A 19557-nucleotide genomic window follows, 5' to 3' on the forward strand; every position below is an offset into this window, starting at 1 on the left:
AATAATTTACTAATTTGCTATACTTCTCTCTTTTCTTGAGCGTTTTCTCCCAAAACTTGTCAAACTTTGGTACAACTTCTTTCGAGGAATCTTGCGGATTGAGAGCCCAGAGATCGTTCTCCGTCAAACTTCTACGGAACCCTGTGAGAGCCAACGGGTCGAACCAGCTGAATGTTAAGCGACTCGGAAATCCTGACGCGCTTTCCGGGCATTGATTCTGTTAAAAATTAAAATAGACAATTGAGAATTAGGAAATCGATACGTAAAACAAAGGTCGACGTGAACATGAGCATGTGTTACCTTCTCAAATTTATACGGCGTATCTCTCGGCGGCAAGTCAGCGAAGCAATTTAATATGAACATCAATAATATCAGAGAGTAGTATATCATGTAACTAACGAAGTTGTACTGCACATTCTCGTCATCTTTCAGTGTATAATGTGCTATTACTTCAGATCTAAGTTGCGGTAGCCCCGCGAATATTAAGAGTAACCAAAAGAAAAATAGCACACCCGACGCTCTCATACCATATTTTCTATTGTAGTATAATAGTGTGGCTGATAAAATCTGAAATAGAAAATTAATTTATAGATACCATAGGCAAAAGGTCATAATGCAAATGCAATGTGATAAATCACATGGACTGATGGATTTGAGCAGTGATAGCCTAGTGGTTAAGACGTCGGCCATCTCGGGAGGTCGGGGGTTCGATCCCGGGCAAGCACCTTCAACTTTTCGGAATTAAGTATGTACGTTTTAAGAAATTAAATATCTCTTGCATTAACGGTGAAGGTAAAAATCGTGAGGAAACCTGCATGCCTGAGAGTTCTCCATAATGTTCTCAAAGGTGTGTGAAATCTGCCAATCCGCACTGGACCAGGATGGCAGACTAAGGCCTGAATTCTTCTCATTCTGGGAGAAGACCCGAGCTCAGTAGAGGGCCGGCGATGGCATAGGCTTGATGATGATGAATGGATTTGATAAAATTAATACTGAATATTGTTATTGATTGGATCCCAAAAGTTTTGTTTCTCAACGACTGACCTACCGGCCTTCATACGAATACGTAATAAGCTTAGGTATCATCCGGCGATTAAGGTATCTACATAAAAAAATATTTTTTACCTCAGAACAATAGTTATGACAGCGATTAAGTTTATCTACAAATCAAAAAATGCAATTGCAGAATGACTCAGATCCGTCGCTTTTGAGATGTTTGGTTAGTTTACCATTTATTAGTAGAAGCATTGGGTTTCCAATATGTAAGTAGGTATTTAGTAGATATCCTAACTTACATCCGCATTAGCTAATTAGATATTGAGGACATGATAATATTATGCTGCATGTGAATTGTCCTCAAAATATATATAGGCTATTATGTCTTGAAAAAGAAGGCAATAAGGAACTAAGACGTTCACGGGTTTTTATTGCAGGAATCGTTCACTGGGTTACAAAAGAAGAACAAACCGCGGAGGTGGAAATTGAAAAACCGGCCCTTTTGGGTTTTTCAATATATCTCGTAAACAGAGCAAAATTTTGATATATTGAATATAACACTTTGTGTAGACAATTAAATTTTCCATCGGAATGGTATTTTTAAATTTAATATAAAAAAATATCCATATCCAATACCAAATCCATACCAAAATTAAGTTTTTTTTTTTGCCCCCCTATAGGCCCATGTCTGTCTCTGGGATGTCTGTAAGTTATCTCTGAACAAAACGCCCAAATCCAGACAGACACGGTTTAGCATTTATAATATAAGAACAAATTAGGGAACAATTTTTTTTTAATATTATGAAGTCTAACAACAAGGTCATTTTAGCTTGATGATTAATAAAAATAATAAGATACTTAATTGAGATTCACAATACATAATTCTATATTGAGGAAAACCTTAAGTTTTATCTACCTGTCTCAGACTTTCTTGGTTATATAAATATAAGTACACTGTACAGTATATTTTAGTCAGAAAATATACAGGAAAACTGATTTTTATGTTTCGCTCAACATACATAGCAAAAAGATACTATTGTGTATTCTTCCTAGATGGTACTTGACGGTTTCCTTGTCATTTCTTAATTCGGCTTTAAATATTAATTCCGTCATCTGTGTTAAGTTATATATAAGTTCAATTAACCGCTTTATATATTAGTTTTTATGACTCAGTTTAAATACTCGACTCGATGTAGCCTTACGGCGTCTACAAATTATAGAATGCCTACTAGATGATGGATGGATTTAAGTTTTCAAAAATCTCGTGGGTACTCTTTGATTGAACAGAGATAGGCTGTACCATTCATCAAAATTGGTACAGTAGTCGGCAGGAAATATTGTATAGGTATAGAAAGAGGTTTCGGTTTCGTAGAGCGTTGTCTCTCACTCACTTTTGAATCCGTGCCCCGTCCGCGCCTCGTTCGTGGCATGGCCCGCGGCCGCAACGTGCTGGCATAAATCATCCCTTATGTGTACCTAAAAGCTTTGCTTTGCTCTATTAGATCGTGGTCAAACGCAAACCTGTTATGTTTAAAGAAAAACTTGAAATAAACCGGATTCTGAGTTTTGTTCTCTGTTTTTACGATTGATAGGTAGGTATAAAAATAATACCACAGAACTTCTGCATGACTTTTATTAATAATTCCTACTAAGCACCAACCATCTACCCTTTGATAAGTTATTATAAATGATTATTTATTCTAGAGTAAATAATCAAAGCACCTATAATATAAAAACTAGCTGATTGATCACGGAGTGCAATTTTAAAAAACCGGCCAAGTGCGAGTCAGGCTCGCGCACCGAGGGTTCCGTAGTACAGTCGTATTTTTTCGCCATGTCTGACAGTTGACGTGCGAATGAGCTAATCTTGATCAAGCCGACACAAACGTCGCGTCAAGCAAAAAGTAGGTATAAAATCGCATCAATCACGCGTCAAGCACGTACATGCTTACTCAAGCATCAAGCAGACAATTGTTAAACGGTCAAAATGCTTGACTCAAGCAAAAATCTACATGCTTGACGTCAAGCCGCTTAACCGTCTCGGAATCTCTTAATACAGTAGTCTAGTAGGTCTAGGTAGGTAGGTATTGAAATAAAAATATTCTGAAACACGCTTGGTGCTAGCGGGCGTCCCCGCAGAGTTACTTTGCAGTTTAACCTACCTATTTGTGCGTCGTTTTGAATGAATTAACTGTTTACGACAGTGTACTGTGTGCCTATTAAAAGTTTTGTGTACAACCGCGGGATTTTTTACCCTGTTTTTAGCTTATTACATCATTATTTTTCTAACCATGTTACACGATGTTTCACAATTATTATTAACTTTAATAACCATTGTCACTATCGTGGTAGCACCCAGTAGGTATGTAGGTACTTAATATCACGATGACGTAGGCTTTTTCAGAAAGTTCAATGTTAAGATAACAAACTGTATATACCTATTACTTACCTACATACCTGCCAACAGGTGAGTATGATTAAATATTACTTTGCAGAAATCCATACAGTACAATTCCTATTATTGTATTGGACCTAAGTAACTTCTTCACGCGGTGATAGCCTAATTAATGGTTAAGATGTTCCGCCTTCTTATCGGGAGGTTGGGTGTTCGATCCAGAGCATACACCACTAAATTTTCGGAGTTATGTGCGTTTTTAAAACAATTCAATATCACTTGCATTAAAGGTAAAGGAAAACATCGTGGGGAAACCATGCTTGAGAGTTCTCCGTGTTCTCAAAGGTGTGTGAAGTCTGCCACTCCGCATTGGGCAAGTGTGGCACTCTGGCCTAAACACTTCTCACTCTGAGAGGAGACCCGCCTCAGATGAAATTCTTCACAGATTACAGATAGAATGATTAATGCTTTGACTGTGAGACAAGCTAAGGATTGGAAAATAAGTAATTGTTAGAGCTACTTACAAATGTAAGGATCTTCACTGTTGGAGCATAATAATCGGCATTAAAGACATCCTCTTCTTCTTTCGATGATTTGTGAACAGCTACACCCAGATCCACAAACTTCAAAAGTATCAGAAGACATGTGACCAGTAGTTTGCTTATGTTTAAAATATTCCATGGTATATTCCTTTCTTTGCTGTTTATAATGTAATAGGCATCGAGGAAGGCAGCCACCCAAAGGTACAAACAAGGTATCCATATTAATACGGTTTTTTCTAGACAAGGGGTGAATTTAGGATTATCTGTATACCATGTTAAATTGCTGTCCTAAAAATGAATTAAAATATTAGTACATTCAGTAATACATCTTGATTATGTAGAGTAACACAAAACTTAAAAAAACATTAAAAACTCAATGAACGAAAAACAAACAGTAATCTATACTAATATTATAAAGAGGTAATGTCTGTAAGTTTGTTTGTAGGGGGTAATCTTTGGAACTACTGAACCGATTTTAAAAATTCTTTCACCAGTAGAAAGCTACATTATTCCTGAGTGACACAGGCTATATTTTATTTAAAAAAAAATTAGAGATCCCTTCTAAAATTGCAATAAAGTGAAAAAAGGCGTCTCATCTGTGAGCTTCCTTGGCGTGCGCTGCGTAAATGGAAAATCAAAAGTACCCACGGGATTTTTAAAAACATAAATCCACACGGCGAAGCCGCAGGGACCAGCAGTAATGATAGAAAAAGAATGTGATCTAGGTAATCTAGCTGATATACTTAATATATTTAAACGAAATATGGTGCACCTACAATAATAATAATAAATATTTTTTATAGAATTTTATTGAACTTATTATATATAACTTTGATTCTTTTATCATTATTTTAATTTTGACCTAGTTAGGGTCTACATGAATGCAATGTGTATGGAATCACTAAATGTGTTGCTCATCGCAAATCTCGAGAACAGCTGAACCAATTTCGCTAATTCTTTTTTTATAATATTCCTTGAAGTATGAGGATGGTTCTTACGGAGAGAAAAATTTAATTCAACCTCCCCCTCAATTTTCTAAATTCCACCCGAGCGAAGCCGGGGCGGATCAGCTAGTTCAAAATAAAATATCATTTTGGCACTATGCTAATACCTACTAAGATCAATATCAAAAAATAGTTATAACTGTCAATTGTTTAAGATACTTAACTAGGTATTCGTTATTTGAAGTAATAGTTGAATCAAAATTTTTAATATAAAAATTTAAATTATCTGATCAATGATTGAGTATTTTTTAACATTTATGTATAAAAAGAAGATCCGTGCCTTAAGTTAATAAAAATATAAAGGATTAAAATGATACCTATTATGAAATAAAAAAACTGGTTTCTTCATGGTTACAATACTTTAGAAAATGTCTACGGTCAGGGTCATTTAAGATTGTGATTGAGTATCACTGAAATTAGTATGTTATGGTTATGACTAGGTAGGTGCCTATAATGATTTTCAACTTGAAACTTTAACTATGTATTTGATAGGGGACTGTTATAAATTTGGTAATACTACTACAAACTACACTACCTAACTAAACTACACTATAAATTTGGTATTAGATTCTGGTATTGTAGGAATTCAAGAACATTCAGATTATATATAAAAGGTATCACTTAGGGAATTGATTGTCTTGGGAAATGTGCATATAAAATTGTGTTCATATAGAGAAGAAAACTTCTGTGAACTACTATGCTTGTGGATTTTTGTAGATTAGTCCTTAGCTACGGTGTGAGATTCCTCTTACAGTGGAAACTCGATTAACCGGACTAATTGTTGTCGTTAGGGATTCGGATAATCGAAAATCCGGATGATCGAATGTTTATTTTTAAGCATAATAGTTGTATGTATGTATGTATGTATATAGTTTATTGCACCACAGAAACACAAATGACAGGTTACAAAAAGAAATCTTAATAAGTAGGTACAAAAAGGCGGTCTTATCGCTAAATAGCGATCTCTTCCAGACAACCTTAACGCTAGGGAAAAAACGAACAAATGGACAATGGGAGGTGGTGTAAAATAAACCTAAATACCAATAGCTAAATAAACTAAACCATATAATAAGAATATAAAATACATATTGTTAATACACTAATACATACAAATAAAGTATAATAGACATACATAAGACTACATAGATATATATACACCTATAGATTTAAATAATAAACTATGCCGTTACTGATGATAGCAAAGAGATAGGTAATGATCTTTGACGTCAATTTTAAATTTGTTAAGGGATTCAGCACGATGGATTTGCGAGGGAAGCTCGTTCCATAAACAGATAGCAGTGACCGTGAAGGAATTCTTAAAGTATTTTGTCCGATGTGTAGGTGGCGCTAGAATGAGTTTTCCCGCTGATCGTAAAACTCTATCTGGTCTGTCATGGCCTAGAAATTTGAAATTTTCTTTTAAATAACTTGGAGTCATTGGATTGTACAATACACAGTACAGAAGAGAAACAATGTGCAGATTCCGGCGAAAGCGAATGGGTAACCATTTGAGCTTTGAACGAAATTCGGAGACATGGTCATATTTGCGCAAGCCAAATATAAACCTAATAGCAAGGTTTTGAATTCGCTCAAGTTTATTAAGTTGGTCCTCGGTTAAATCAATGTAGCTTGCGTCTGCATAATCGAGAATAGAGAGCAGTAAAGATTGAGCTAACATAATCTTAGTAGGAATGGGAAGCAAAGAACGTAGGCGCCTGAGAGAACCCATGGCAGCAAAGGTCTTTCTACTGAGTTCCTTTAATTGATGAGACCACGAGAGAGTAGTGTCCAAGTAGACACCGAGATTTTTCACAGTAGCACTATAAGGTATAACAACACCATTTAATGTAAGTATTGGTAGATTATCCCAATCAACCCTCGAAATCAAGCCAGCACCACCAATAATAATAGCCTGGGATTTACAAGGATTCACTTTTAAACCATAACTCTTACTCCATTCACTGACAGCCGCCAGGTCCCTATTAATAGTACAAATAGCAGAGGGCAAGTCTTCGAGAGTTGACTGAGTGTACACTTGGAGATCGTCTGCGTACATGTGATAGAGAGAAGTAATGATTTGGGAAATTGAATTAATGAAGATAGCAAAGAGTAAAGGAGACAACACGCCACCTTGAGGAACCCCAGCACGCAATTCGCACCAAGATGAAAACATACCTTCGATGCGAATACGCTGCCGCCGCCCACTGAGGTAACTCTGAAACCAACCAACCACTGATGGAGATATGTTAATGGAACGTAACAGACTCAGCAAGATGTCAAAATCGACGGAATTAAATGCATTGCTAAAATCCAGCAATACCAACACAGTGAGCTGTTTATTATCCATGCCCCGTCGAATGTCGTCGGTGACTTTTACTAGCGCTGTAGTCGTACTATGGCCCGACCGGAAACCAGACTGAAGGGGATTTAGAAGGCAATTTCTGTTTAGGAATAGGTACAATTGGTGGAAAACTAGCTTCTCAAGAACTTTAGATAGAAATGGGAGAATTGAAATAGGGCGAAATTCAGAAAAATGTGAGGCATGAGCCTTTTTTGGGAGAGGAATAATTTGAGCACTTTTCCAAGCTTCAGGAAATTTAGACGTTGAGATAGATACATTTAAAATATGTGTTAGAACAGGAATAACAACGTCAAGGATAGGTAAGATCATATTACGACTAACGCTATCATCACCCACGGCATTAGACGAGACTGATAATATGTTCTTTTTAACATCACATTCAGTGAAAGGATTAAAATTAAACGGTTGATAATCAGGAGCTGGCATAGATGAAAGAATACTCAGAGTGCGATCCTTATCTGAGTTATCGACTGTACTAGCTGAAGTAAAATGTTTATTAAGGAGATCAATATCAATATTCTGATGAGGCGAACTAGGGGACGCTTTACCAACTCCAAGAGATTCTAGAAATTTCCAAACTTTGGCAGGGTCGCCGTTTTCGACAGATTTGTGAATGTGGCGTCGTTGTGCGTCTCTACACGATGTATTGCAGCGATTTCGAGCTTTATTATAATTCCGCTGATTTTTATCAGACTTTTCGGGCTTAAGTTTACTTTTCGCAAACCCTTTATTCATAATAAGTTTTTTGAGATCATCTGTTAGCCAAGGTGCTGGTAAATGTTTGATTTTTATAGGCTTAACCGGAGCATGAACGTCGTAAAGCTGAATGAGAAAGGAGTTAAATAATTCGACTTTCATGTCAACCGTAGCAGCGTTAATAACAGCAGACCAGTCCAAAAGGCGAGCATCTTCAACAAGACGTTCTTTGTCCATTCCACTAAAACTACGTTGCAGAAGGATTCTCGATTTTGCTTTTGGTGGACGGACTTTATATGAAAGAAATAAAAGATCATGGTGAGAAAAAACATCAGCCTCGTGCTGGCCATGCTTCAGAACGAATTCAGGTGAGGAAACAATAATTAAGTCAAGCAAAGATGGGACACAATCGGGTTTATTATGAGTAGCAAGGAGCGGCAATATATGTAGATTACACGCATCGGTAACCGACTGTAACTTTTTACACCGATTGTCGCCTTTGAGTAAACAAGTGTTGAAGTCACCCATTACAATGGTATGACTATATGACGGGGTCAAATTTTCAAGTAAACGTTCAAAGGCAGAGAAATAATCAATGTGTAGAGATGGACTATAACAAACGCCAAGAAGAATTTTAGTATGGGACAGTGTAACTTCAATGAATAAATGTTCGGCCGCATTAGAGGGAGGAGGCTGAGTGGACGAACTCACGACCGCAAAGGGAATGTAAGATCGAAGGTAAATCGCCACCCCTCCACCCCCCCTGCCAATACGGTCGTTGCGTATAAGAACGAACCCTGGTTAAATAGTTTTTAATTTATCGTACAAAATGGCGGAAAAAATAACCGAGTATGGAACCCTCGGTGCGCGAGTCTGACTCGCACTTGGCCGAACAATTTTCGGTTGGTAGTCCGGATAATCGCGAATCCGTATAACTGAGGGCCGGATAATCGAGTTTCTACTGTATTTTCAAAATAATATGTAGAATTATTTGCTTGTATTAATATTCCTTACACATAATGTGATTTCATATAGGTCTATTAATACCTATCAATTGTATAAAATGTAGTTAGTAATTTTTAAAAGCACTAATCAGAAAATGAAAAAATACTCAGTCATATTTTATTGTTTTAAAAACTATTTAGAGTGAACTTTATGATTATTAATTACACTTTTATCGAGCTACTCCTTTACTTCCTTTTACATAAAAGATAACACTTAACATTTATTTAATCAACATTAATATATTTAATAAATAGGTGTTTATATAACAAAAATAACCTATATAAACACAAAGATATCATTTTATTCTACATATTAGTATAGATTATATGATGTATAAATTATAATTTACTACATGAGTACATTTCCCATTTAACCTTGGAGTTACTGTAATTTGTAGCTGTTAAGCCAGGGTCAAAGACCTACTTACCCAAAATTCAGATCCACAGAAATCATCCAGTGAGGAATTGTAAGACATTGTCACTTTATGAAAATTATTGTTTTTGCCATGCAACTGTCGATAAGATCACTGTTTTAATATTTCAGTAAACTATGCAATAATTGTTTTGATCGCCACTTCCAAGAACTTATGGCATCCATTCACTGTTTGGATAATTGCAAAACTGCCGTAGACTTTTTTATACGCTTATGCGAACACTGCAGCAGTACACTAGTCGGTTGAAAAAATTACAAATCTGTTACTTAAGTACATATAGCTATACAAAGTCTAGACTCCAGAGGCAACGTTGCAATTATTTTACAACGCCAACGCCTCACCCTACTCTAAACACGTTGATTTTTCACGCTGTCGCTCGCGCCACCATATTCACCGACCAAAAAATATTTTGCGGAATGCCCAAGCCCAAGGCCAAAGCCCAAATGTCAATTGTCAAACCATGCCCTAGAGTAGGATGTGTCAAACCAAAGTCAGTGTTTCCATGTTCAGAGTTCAGTTTTCCTGTAAAATAGACAAACTTCTATTGACATTAATTATTTCAGATTTTTCGATTAGCATTTAGCACATTTCGGAGATACGGGGGGAGGGGGAAGGGGGAGCGGAGACAGTAAAAATAAATAAAAATCTGTTTTACAACGTACAGGTAATATGATACCCCACTCGGTACCTACCTTACTACCTAACTAGTTAGTTAGTTAACTAGTTAGGTAGGTACCGATTTTTCAAAGCCCCAATTTTTCCCCCTTGGCAATGGGCGGAAACCAGCCCAGAATGAACAAAAAAGAAAGCCTCCAACGTCGTCCCCGTGAATTTAGATTTTTAAAAATCCCGTGGGAGCTGTTTTATTTTCCGGGATGCAAGCTATCTCTGAAAGCACCTAACTACAAAATTTTGGGGTGGGCTGTGAAAAGGTGACCAATAGATAGAAAGAGTAGACAGACACGCCGTTGCAAATAGTATTAATAATATAACTAGTTAGTTACCTACCTAGATTTTTTGTAAATATAACTATAAAAAAATCGCACTCGCTTCACTCGCGTTTTTATTTTGTCTTAGTTAACGCCCACAACTTCACCCACATGGATTTAGGTTTTGAAAATCCCATGAGAACTCTTTGATTTTCCGAAATAAGAAGCCTAACTAGTTATGTCTATTGTGAACTATCTGTGAATTGTATAAAACTTTGGTACAGAAGGTAACTAGTTAGGATAATAAGGAAGGAAATATTTTTAATTTTATACATATCTTACACCCGGCGTGTTTAGTTGACGTTAGCCCGACTAGTTTCGAAACCATCCGGGGTCCTTTTTCAAGGAGTCAGTTTTCAAGGAGTCAGCGCCGACTTTTTGAAAAAGGACCCCCGGATGGGTTCAAAACTAGTCGGGCTAAGGTCGACTAAACACGTGAGTATAGCCGGGTGTAAGATATGTTTAACTAATATGGAAATCACTCACGATAGTTTAAACGCAAAAATATTTTTGATTTATTGAATTAGAGAAGGATATTATTAATGTAACTAAATGTTTATTTTTATAACACTGACAGGCAGGGGGCGCAGGGGCACTGACTTTTTAACCGACTTCAAAAAAAGGAGGAGGTTCTCAATTCGTCGGAATCTTTTTTTTATTTTTTTATTTTTTTTATTTTTTATGTATGTTCCCCGATTACGCGAAGACGCCTGGACCGATTTTGAAAATTTTTTTTTGTTTGAAAGGGTATACTTCAAAGTTGGTCCCATTTAAATTTGGTGAAGATCTGATGAACATCTTCGAAGATAGATACTGGAACTCCTCAACGGATAAGAGTAAATTGCTCGCGATCAGTGTAATAGCTTACTAAACAGTAGATTTTTAACCAGTCCTAGCATAATTCCATGGGACCACTAAAAATTGTGAAATAAATTTTTTTTACAAAAAAAATAAAAACCGACTTCGATACACAAACACTAAAAATTGAAAAATAATTTAATTTATTACCGAATATATTATGTATACAAGAGTTAATATAGTTCCATAATAATATTTTTTGGGGTCGGTGCCAATGAGGTGCCATTGTGGAGTCTCATAAAAATATGAAGTCTAGACGAATTGCGCAGCTAAAGCTAATTGGCACCGGCACCAAAAAGTATTATTATGGAACTATATTAACTCTTGTATACATAATATATTCGGTAATAAATTAAATTATTTTTCAATTTTTAGTGTTTGTGTATCGAAGTCGGTTTTTATTTTTTTTGTAAAATTTTTTTTTGAAATCCCAGTGGGTGTTTAGTACTTATGCTCTGTATCGTTGCGGCACCATTTGATACATGATGTGGTTCTTCAAAGTTAGATTCTCATGATAAACGAAAATTGCCTTAAAAGTAACTTTATGTTACACGAGAGGGTCAAAAGTTACGAAAAATGCAACAAATGTAATCATCTGGCAGCACTGGTAGCTTGACCGTGCTCACAGAGACCGTGTTTGACGTGGGCAAGCATGCAACGCAGACCCGCCAAAAGGATAAGTACCTACATTAGTGTTTTCTATGCCTATGGTACAATACTCTTTAGTATTTCCCCCAAGTGTTTTGGTTTTGGCTAGAATCCAGAGCTGGAAAACCACACACACCTTTAAAAATAAATTCGGTTGTTTTCGGTTTTCGGCGACATCGACATTTTAATTTGTTGGCATTTTGGTAAAGTAAAAGCAATTTACTTTTATTTAACACATAATTGTATTGAAATGTTTATTAATTACATCTTTTTTTAAATAGGGGTTTATTCAGAGTTCTAGTTGGGTTTGTATTTATCACCATATAAATAATTGTCACGTAGATAAGCTATTATGGCCGAGTATTTGGCGGCTATATTTGGTACCGAAAAGGACAAGTGAGTATTTAAAGTCTTGTTAATCAATTTATTAAATATATTAAACATACTATTCATTAAAAAATATATGGAAAGTTCTATAATGAAGCCATTTGTTTTCATATTGAGGTTATGTTTTAAAGTGGCGGTTTATGCTCGGAAAGATAATTAATTCTAAATGTACGTTGCAGCAACCTAATATTATGCATTTGAATAAAACTTTTTTCGAGTTTTAAAGATCCTATTCAAAACTTGCTTCTGAAGGAGCTAAAATTGTCGTGTTCAAAAACATTCGCTTATAATTTTTGATAAATTTATCTCTTGTTACAGAGTAAACTGCTCCTTTTACTTTAAAATAGGAGCATGTCGACATGGGGACAGATGTTCTCGTATACACAATAAACCTACCTTTTCTCAAACAGTGTTATTGCAAAATTTATATGTGAACCCCCAAAACTCTGCTAAATCTGCAGATGGCAGCCACTGTAAGTACAATATCATAATTTTTCTGTTAAAATCTCATGTAGTACAGGTTCAACATGCACTAATTACAGTGCACTTCGAACTACAGCACAGTATAGAAAACTGACAACACAGTATTGAAACTTTTCTATTCTCTTGCTCTGAACTTAATTATATATTTTTTATTATTTTCGTAATATTTTGTAATTGGCATCACATTTTACGATAGAACCAATTTTCCTGAAAGGAGAATGGGCACTTTTGTATGAGTTGCGTCCCCAGAGTGTATCAAGTTGTGATATATGTCATTTCAAAGCTCATGATAATAGCTTCATTTTATTGTATGACACCAACAATGAGTTGCGTGCAGGGAAAGAATTAGGAAGCATTTAATTTCATTAATCCAGTGAAAGTCTGAATGAAATAAAAATATATTTTATTCAATTAAACTCTTACAAGTACTTTTAAATCGTCATATGCATCTACCACTGGCTCGGAATGCCTTTCCCACCGAGAAGAATCAGCTAGAAACTCGGCGGTTGCTCTTTTAAAGATTTGATATACAATATTATGCCATAATTATCTATATAAAAAAGTTATTGCAGTTCCGCTAAAACAGTGTTATACGTTTTTACATTTATTTTGTTTTTTAAACAAAGAATATTTGACTTTTAGTTTGGCTTATATTTGGGTGCTGGCATACCGTGCGGTGCGTACCTATTCGTTCGGTGCCGGGGCGGGCTGCTGGTGGGGGACGGCGTCGCGGCGTGTTGTTACTTGTTGTGACGTGTCCCTGTAGCCGGTTACTAACGCGGCGCGCATACGCACACACATTTTGCTCTTTCGGATCTATACTTTTCACACCACATCCACACACATCTAACACAATGTGGATGATAACAATGATGCACAAGTTTTGCCATCTTAACAACGTATCCAATCCTCCTGCAATCAGTACCATTATTATAAATGCGAAAGTGTTTGTTTGTTGGTTTGTCCTTCAATCGCGTCGCAACGGTGTAACGGATTGACGTGATTTTTTACATGGTTATAGATAAAAACCTGGAGAATGACATAGGCTACTTTTTATCCCGGAAAATGAAAGAGTTCCCACGGGATTTTAAAAAAACCTAATTTCACGCGGACGAAGTCGCGGGAATCAGCTAATTGGTGCATAAAAACTAGCCACAAGCAAAGTATAAGTAGAAACTCAAGTCCTTTAAACGTGCAGAGGTCAAAAATACAAAAAAAAAGTATAGATCCGAAAGAGCAAAATGTGTGTGCGTATGCGCGCCGCGTTAGTAACCGACTACAGGGACACGTCACAAGTAACAACACGCCGCGACGCCGTCCCCCACCAGCAGCCCGCCCCGGCACCGAACGAATAGGTACGCACCGCACGGTATGCCAGCACCCAAATATAAGCCAAACTAAAAGTCAAATATTCTTTGTTTAAAAAACATAATAAATGTAAAAACGTATAACACTGTTTTAGCGGAACTGCAATAACTTTTTTATATAGATAAATATGGCATAATATTGTATATCAAATCTTTAAAAGAGCAACCGCCGAGTTACTTGCTGATTCTTCTCGGTGGGAAAGGCATTCCGAGCCAGTGGTAGATGCATATGACGATTTAAAAGTACTTGTAAGAGTTTAATTGAATAAAATATATTTTTATTTCATTCAGACTTTCACTGGATTAATGAAATTAAATGCTTCCTAATTCTTTCCCTGCACGCAACTCATTGTTGGTGTCATACAATAAAATGAAGCTATTATCATGACCTTTAAAATGACATATATCACAACTTGATACACCACTGGGGAAGAAACCGCCCATTCTCCTTTGAAATGAAGATAGCTTATACCTACCCTGTATAGACATAGGCTACTTTTTATCCCAGAAAATCAAACAGTTCCTGTGGGATTTTTATAAACCTAAAAATCCACTCAAAGTCATGGGCATCTTCTTCTTATACTTTGGGGCAATGAAATCTTGAATACCCTGTATCACTTCAACAGTCTCCGATCCATTGTGTTCGCCTCTGCTTCACATTTCCTCGTCAAATCCTGTGGCCGCCAGATACAGCAACACTTTTTTGACTGGAAATGAAGTAGCATACTCAGGGTATACAATGTGTTTCCCTAAATGAATGCTACATTTATGCATTAGGCCAGGGCAGTTGCAGACTATGTGCAATAGTCATAATATTAAATAATGTATTTCATTTCACAGTGGTGGTAGCAAATGTATCAGATGAAGAGATGCAAGAGCACTATGACAACTTTTTTGAAGATGTGTTTGTTGAGTGTGAAGACAAGTATGGGGAGATTGAGGAAATGAATGTATGTGACAACCTTGGGGATCACCTTGTGGGCAATGTTTATATTAAGGTATGGTGTCCATATTTTTTTTTTTTTTTAAGAATATTAGCCATATTAAATGACTAATATTCCCCTTTCCTCTCCAATTAAGTACGACAATAGTGCAACGGGCGGGATTTGAACCGTCGACCTTTCGGTTTTCAGTCCACTCCTATACCGGTTGAGCTATTGAGGCTCTATTCTCTATTGAAGGACAAACCAACAAACAAACACACCTTCGCATTTATATAAGGGTACTGATTAACCTGATGGTTAAGATGTCCGCCTCTTCTTAGGGAGGTTGGGGGTTCGATCCCAGGCACACACCTCTAACTTTTCAGAGTTATATTGTGGGTTTAAGCAATTGTTAGCATTTGAAAAAGGTAAAAATTAATAGAATAGAATAGAATTTATTTTACTTAAGTAGACTTATTACAAGTGCTTCTGAATCGTTAACTTGTTTAATTTACCACTGGTTCGGAATGCCGTTCGTACTGAGAAGAACCAGCAAAAAACTCGGCGGTTGCTCTTTTCAAGTGATCAATTTACAATATTATTATACCATACTGTACAAGCAATTGCAGCCCCGTGCATTGCAGGAGCAATAAGTTATGATCATAATCATCTCAGTTAATTGTTGGCTCTGTACTGAAGATGGGTCTTCTCTCAGAATGAGAAAGAGCAAGAAGCATAGACCCACCGGCCACCACCATAGACAAGTGGAAGATCATGTTTCACTACTTTATAAAAGCTCCCTTACTAAATGCGGGTTTTGAAATTTTGATAAAGAGTTGCTGATTTTGATCCCTATTGTTATGTATTCCAGTTTCGGCGCGAGGAAGACGCGGAGAAAGCCGTCAACGACCTCAACAACCGATGGTTCGGGGGGCGGCCGGTGTACGCGGAGCTGTCGCCCGTCACCGACTTCCGCGAGGCGTGCTGCCGCCAGTACGAGATGGGCGAGTGCACGCGCAGCGGCTTCTGCAACTTCATGCACCTCAAGCCTATCTCCAGAGAACTGAGAAGGTATGACCTTACTTGTTTGTAGGGTTCCATACCTCAAAAGGAAAAAAGGAACCCTTAAAAGATTACTTTGTTGTCTGTCTGTCTGTCAATCTGTTGTGTCAAGAAAACCTATAGGGTACTTCACGTTGACCTAGAATCATGAAATTTTGCATGTAGGTAGGTCTTATAGCACAAGTAAAGTAAAAAATCCGAAAACTGAATTTGTGGTTACATCACAAAAAAAATATGTTCATGAACAATAAGTATTTTCAACTTTCAAAGTAAGATTACCATACCAAGTGGGGTATCATGATGAAAGGCCCTTTACCTGTATCTTCTAAAATAGATTTATGTTTATTTTTATGCATAATAGTTTTTTATTAATGACCCGTGCAATTGGGTTCAAATATCGACAAATAAAAACACAAATTAATCGTGGTATGTATCCGTTTTATACATTAAAATATGTCGTTAAACCACGAAATAAGCTTAAAGACATCAGACGAGTCGCAGGGAGCCGCTGGATTCAGGCGGCGCAAGACCGTGGCGTGTGGAAGTCCCTACAAGAGACCTATGTCCAGCGGTGGATGTCTATCGGTTGATGATGATGATGAATTTTGAAGTGTCAAGGCCTTATATTGTGGCTATCTGTGGTTCATCTTTGTGCTAATCATGTTCAATAAAATAAATCCAAATTATTGTATTTTAATACAGAATACAAACCAATATCAGGTTATGGGCCCAGCGCTTCCGCTGCGCCAAAGATACAATGATCACTTTATTTCAGGTACCTATACGCGCGTCGTAAGGGCGGCCGAAAGTCGCGCAGCCGGTCGCGTGAGCGTCGCCGTCGCTCGCGCTCGCGGGAACGTCGCGGCCGCGAGCCGCCGCGCAACTCGCGTTCTGGACGATACTAATCTTACACACAAACTCCAATTACACTTGCGTGGCCAGTGTTTTACAACAAGTTTTTTTTCTACTCTTTCATCATTAATGCTGATTACAAATTACGCGCGGAACGCAACCATTTTTAGGATTCCGTACCCGAAGCGTGCCATCGGGACCCTATTACTAAGCCTCCGTTGTCCGTCCGTCCGTCTGTCAGCAGACTGTACCTCATAAACCGTAAATGAATTTTTCACAGAATGTATTTGCTAATGCTGCTACAACAACAAATAATAAAAAAATCTAAATGGCTGCCATGAAATATCCAAAAATAAAGTGTTATTTCTTGTACGATGGTACAGAACCGAGTCCGACTTGCCCGATTTTTTCAGTACTTAAAATGATGATGACGCGATGATAAGCAATGATATGCAACGCACATGCGGTCGGGTCGTCTTATGCTACAGTTTCAGCATATTTAGGTCTATACTGCATACTGAAAGGTCTTGGCTGGCGCTTGCAGCGCGCCCTTGATTAGTTTAAGCTCTATGTCTTGACTCAGGTTTATGCGAAATCGATACAATGCCTTTGTTTACATTAGTGAACTGCTGACTTTACTATATATTTGTTGTAATCATCTTCCCAGACACTATATTATAGCTTGTTACCATCGTCCCATCGCATTGCTCTTCGCATTGTGTTAATAATCATGTTAAGGCGTTAACAAACTATAGTGACGTGAGGTATCGTGATGCAACACTGGCGATTGGCGAAGGAACGTGCACATTATGGTCTGACGCTCCTCCGATTTGTTGATCGTCGCGCCAGAGTATGTTGCGACACAACAACATTGATTTGTTTACACATTTATTTCTCTCTGTTAAAAATTAAGGTTGCGCAAGAGTATTTGAAGTGTTAAAATTAAATATAATTTTAGAAATAAAAGATTTTTGTTTAAATAAACTTTTACAAGTATGAAAATCAAGAATTGTCAAATGCTTCTACCACTGGTTCGGAATGCCTTTTTTTTTTACCGAGAAGAACCAGTAAGAAACACGGCGGTTGCTCTTTTCAAAGATTCGATTTACCATATTATTCCTATCGCCTTGTGCGTTTTTCTGTTCATCTTACCATTTATCATCCAGTAAAAAATGATTTTAATTTAAAGTTAAATCATCTAAAATCTATGTACACTTCCTTCGCTCTAACGAGTTACGATAAAAATACGACACCTGTGATGTTACAAATAAAAATTAAATAAGGAAGTATGGGAAGTATCAAGTTACAAGTTTTTTTAAATAATAATAATTTAAATATTAGACAAAAACAACAATCCAGGTTTGTATCTTAACACCAAAAATGTTAGCTCTAATATTTTTATCATGAGAGGAAGATTATGGGTTGAAGAAAAAAGCGCACAAGTACCAATAGTTAAACATAGTATTTATGATATGCTTTTTAATCGCAAACGAAGAAACAATTCGGTACTATTATGTACTGTTATTTAAGTTACGAAAAATATTCGTTGTTTTAGTGGAACAACTACAGTGGGATAAAAGCAGAACTTATTGTGCAGAAAAAAACAAAACAATTCTCGAGCAATATAAGGGCGCCTTAAAATTAGCCACAAAGTGCCGCGCGGAGGCAGCGCGGCCGCAGCGCTGCAGCTTTGTAAATCCTTATAAATAAAAACGCGCGACTGCAGCACTACACCCGCGCTGCGGCCGCGCGTAAATTCGTCGATCAAAATTATATGGATTTACAAAGCGCGGCCGCAGCGCTTCAGCCGCCCGGCCATTTTGTGGCAAATTAAAAATTTGCCGCCCTAAATGTTTTTTTTGTAGGATAGAGCTAATGTAGACGATTGTTGTCTGCGACCGATTTTAGTCCGACAATGGGGCCGATTCTCTTGTACACAATATCTAAACTAAACTAAATTAACAGGTCTAAATCTAGTGCCATCCTTTTCCGCCAGCAACATTATGAAAGGGATATCAATAAATTTAGGCGTGACATTTTAGTTTAGTTTAGAGATTGTGTACAATGGAATTAGCCACAATGGCGGACTTAAGAAGTTGAGAAGTCGAAGTTGATGTCCGATTGTACGCAGATTCATTTTACTCGTTATTTTCTATCCAATATAATATAATGATGGAGAGAATATCAAAAATCAACGAGATTTGCCCATACATAATCCCATTTTTGGAAAACCATTTTCTTTGTTAGACATTTGCTGTGAAATAGTAAATGTCCTTCCTGTGTTAAATTTTGCTACTATTTAATTTAATCGGTCTACTGCTATTGTATCTGCGTCGTCGTCTGCGCTAGACATGTATTCTGTACAGTTGTTCCCATTTCATTTGTATGCAAATGATGTGAACTCATTTTATTCACAGTTTTATTAACACAAACTAAGAAATGATAAGTTTAAGTAACCTGATTTACAGTATTGCTGTATTTTTATTATAATAGTGTAATAAATAATAAGAAAATGCAACGTAATGCAGTAATAATAAGAATTCATTCCTATACTT

The 19557-nt window shown here is 36.8% G+C and overlaps 3 protein-coding genes across 7 annotated transcripts in view; 2 read left to right on the forward strand and 1 right to left on the reverse strand.

Annotated features, from left to right (window-relative positions):
• MRP (Multidrug-Resistance like Protein 1) overlaps positions 1 to 9859 on the reverse strand; it is a 54095-nt gene extending 44236 nt beyond the window's left edge. For all 4 annotated transcript variants that reach the window (XM_034971086.2, XM_034971085.2, XM_069500256.1 and 1 more), the window contains exons 1-4: positions 9428 to 9859; positions 3916 to 4221; positions 301 to 567; positions 24 to 217 (exon numbers count right to left, since the gene is read on the reverse strand). In XM_034971086.2, coding sequence (XP_034826977.1) covers positions 24 to 217; positions 301 to 567; positions 3916 to 4221; positions 9428 to 9475 — 815 coding nt within the window. In that variant the 5' untranslated portion in view covers positions 9476 to 9859. The remainder of the gene's footprint in view (positions 1 to 23; positions 218 to 300; positions 568 to 3915; positions 4222 to 9427) is intronic.
• Positions 1 to 19557, forward strand: part of LOC117984626 (leucine-rich repeat-containing protein 40-like) — a 210114-nt gene that overhangs the window by 86306 nt on the left and 104251 nt on the right. The window lies entirely within an intron of this gene.
• U2af38 (U2 small nuclear riboprotein auxiliary factor 38) lies at positions 12048 to 19554 on the forward strand. Of its 2 annotated transcripts, XM_069500341.1 has the most exons (6): positions 12048 to 12131; positions 12210 to 12324; positions 12634 to 12788; positions 15006 to 15163; positions 15960 to 16159; positions 16926 to 19554. In XM_069500341.1, exons 2-6 carry the CDS (start codon positions 12281 to 12283, stop codon positions 17053 to 17055), a joined length of 687 nt encoding a protein of 228 aa, XP_069356442.1. In that variant the 5' UTR covers positions 12048 to 12131; positions 12210 to 12280; the 3' UTR covers positions 17056 to 19554. The 2 variants fall into 2 exon arrangements, with proteins under 2 accessions (XP_069356442.1, XP_034827007.1); XM_034971116.2 differs by having other exon boundaries at positions 12073 to 12324.

Source organism: Maniola hyperantus, chromosome 8, assembly GCF_902806685.2.
Source record: "Maniola hyperantus chromosome 8, iAphHyp1.2, whole genome shotgun sequence".
Classification (NCBI taxonomy): Eukaryota; Metazoa; Arthropoda; class Insecta; order Lepidoptera; family Nymphalidae; genus Maniola; species Maniola hyperantus.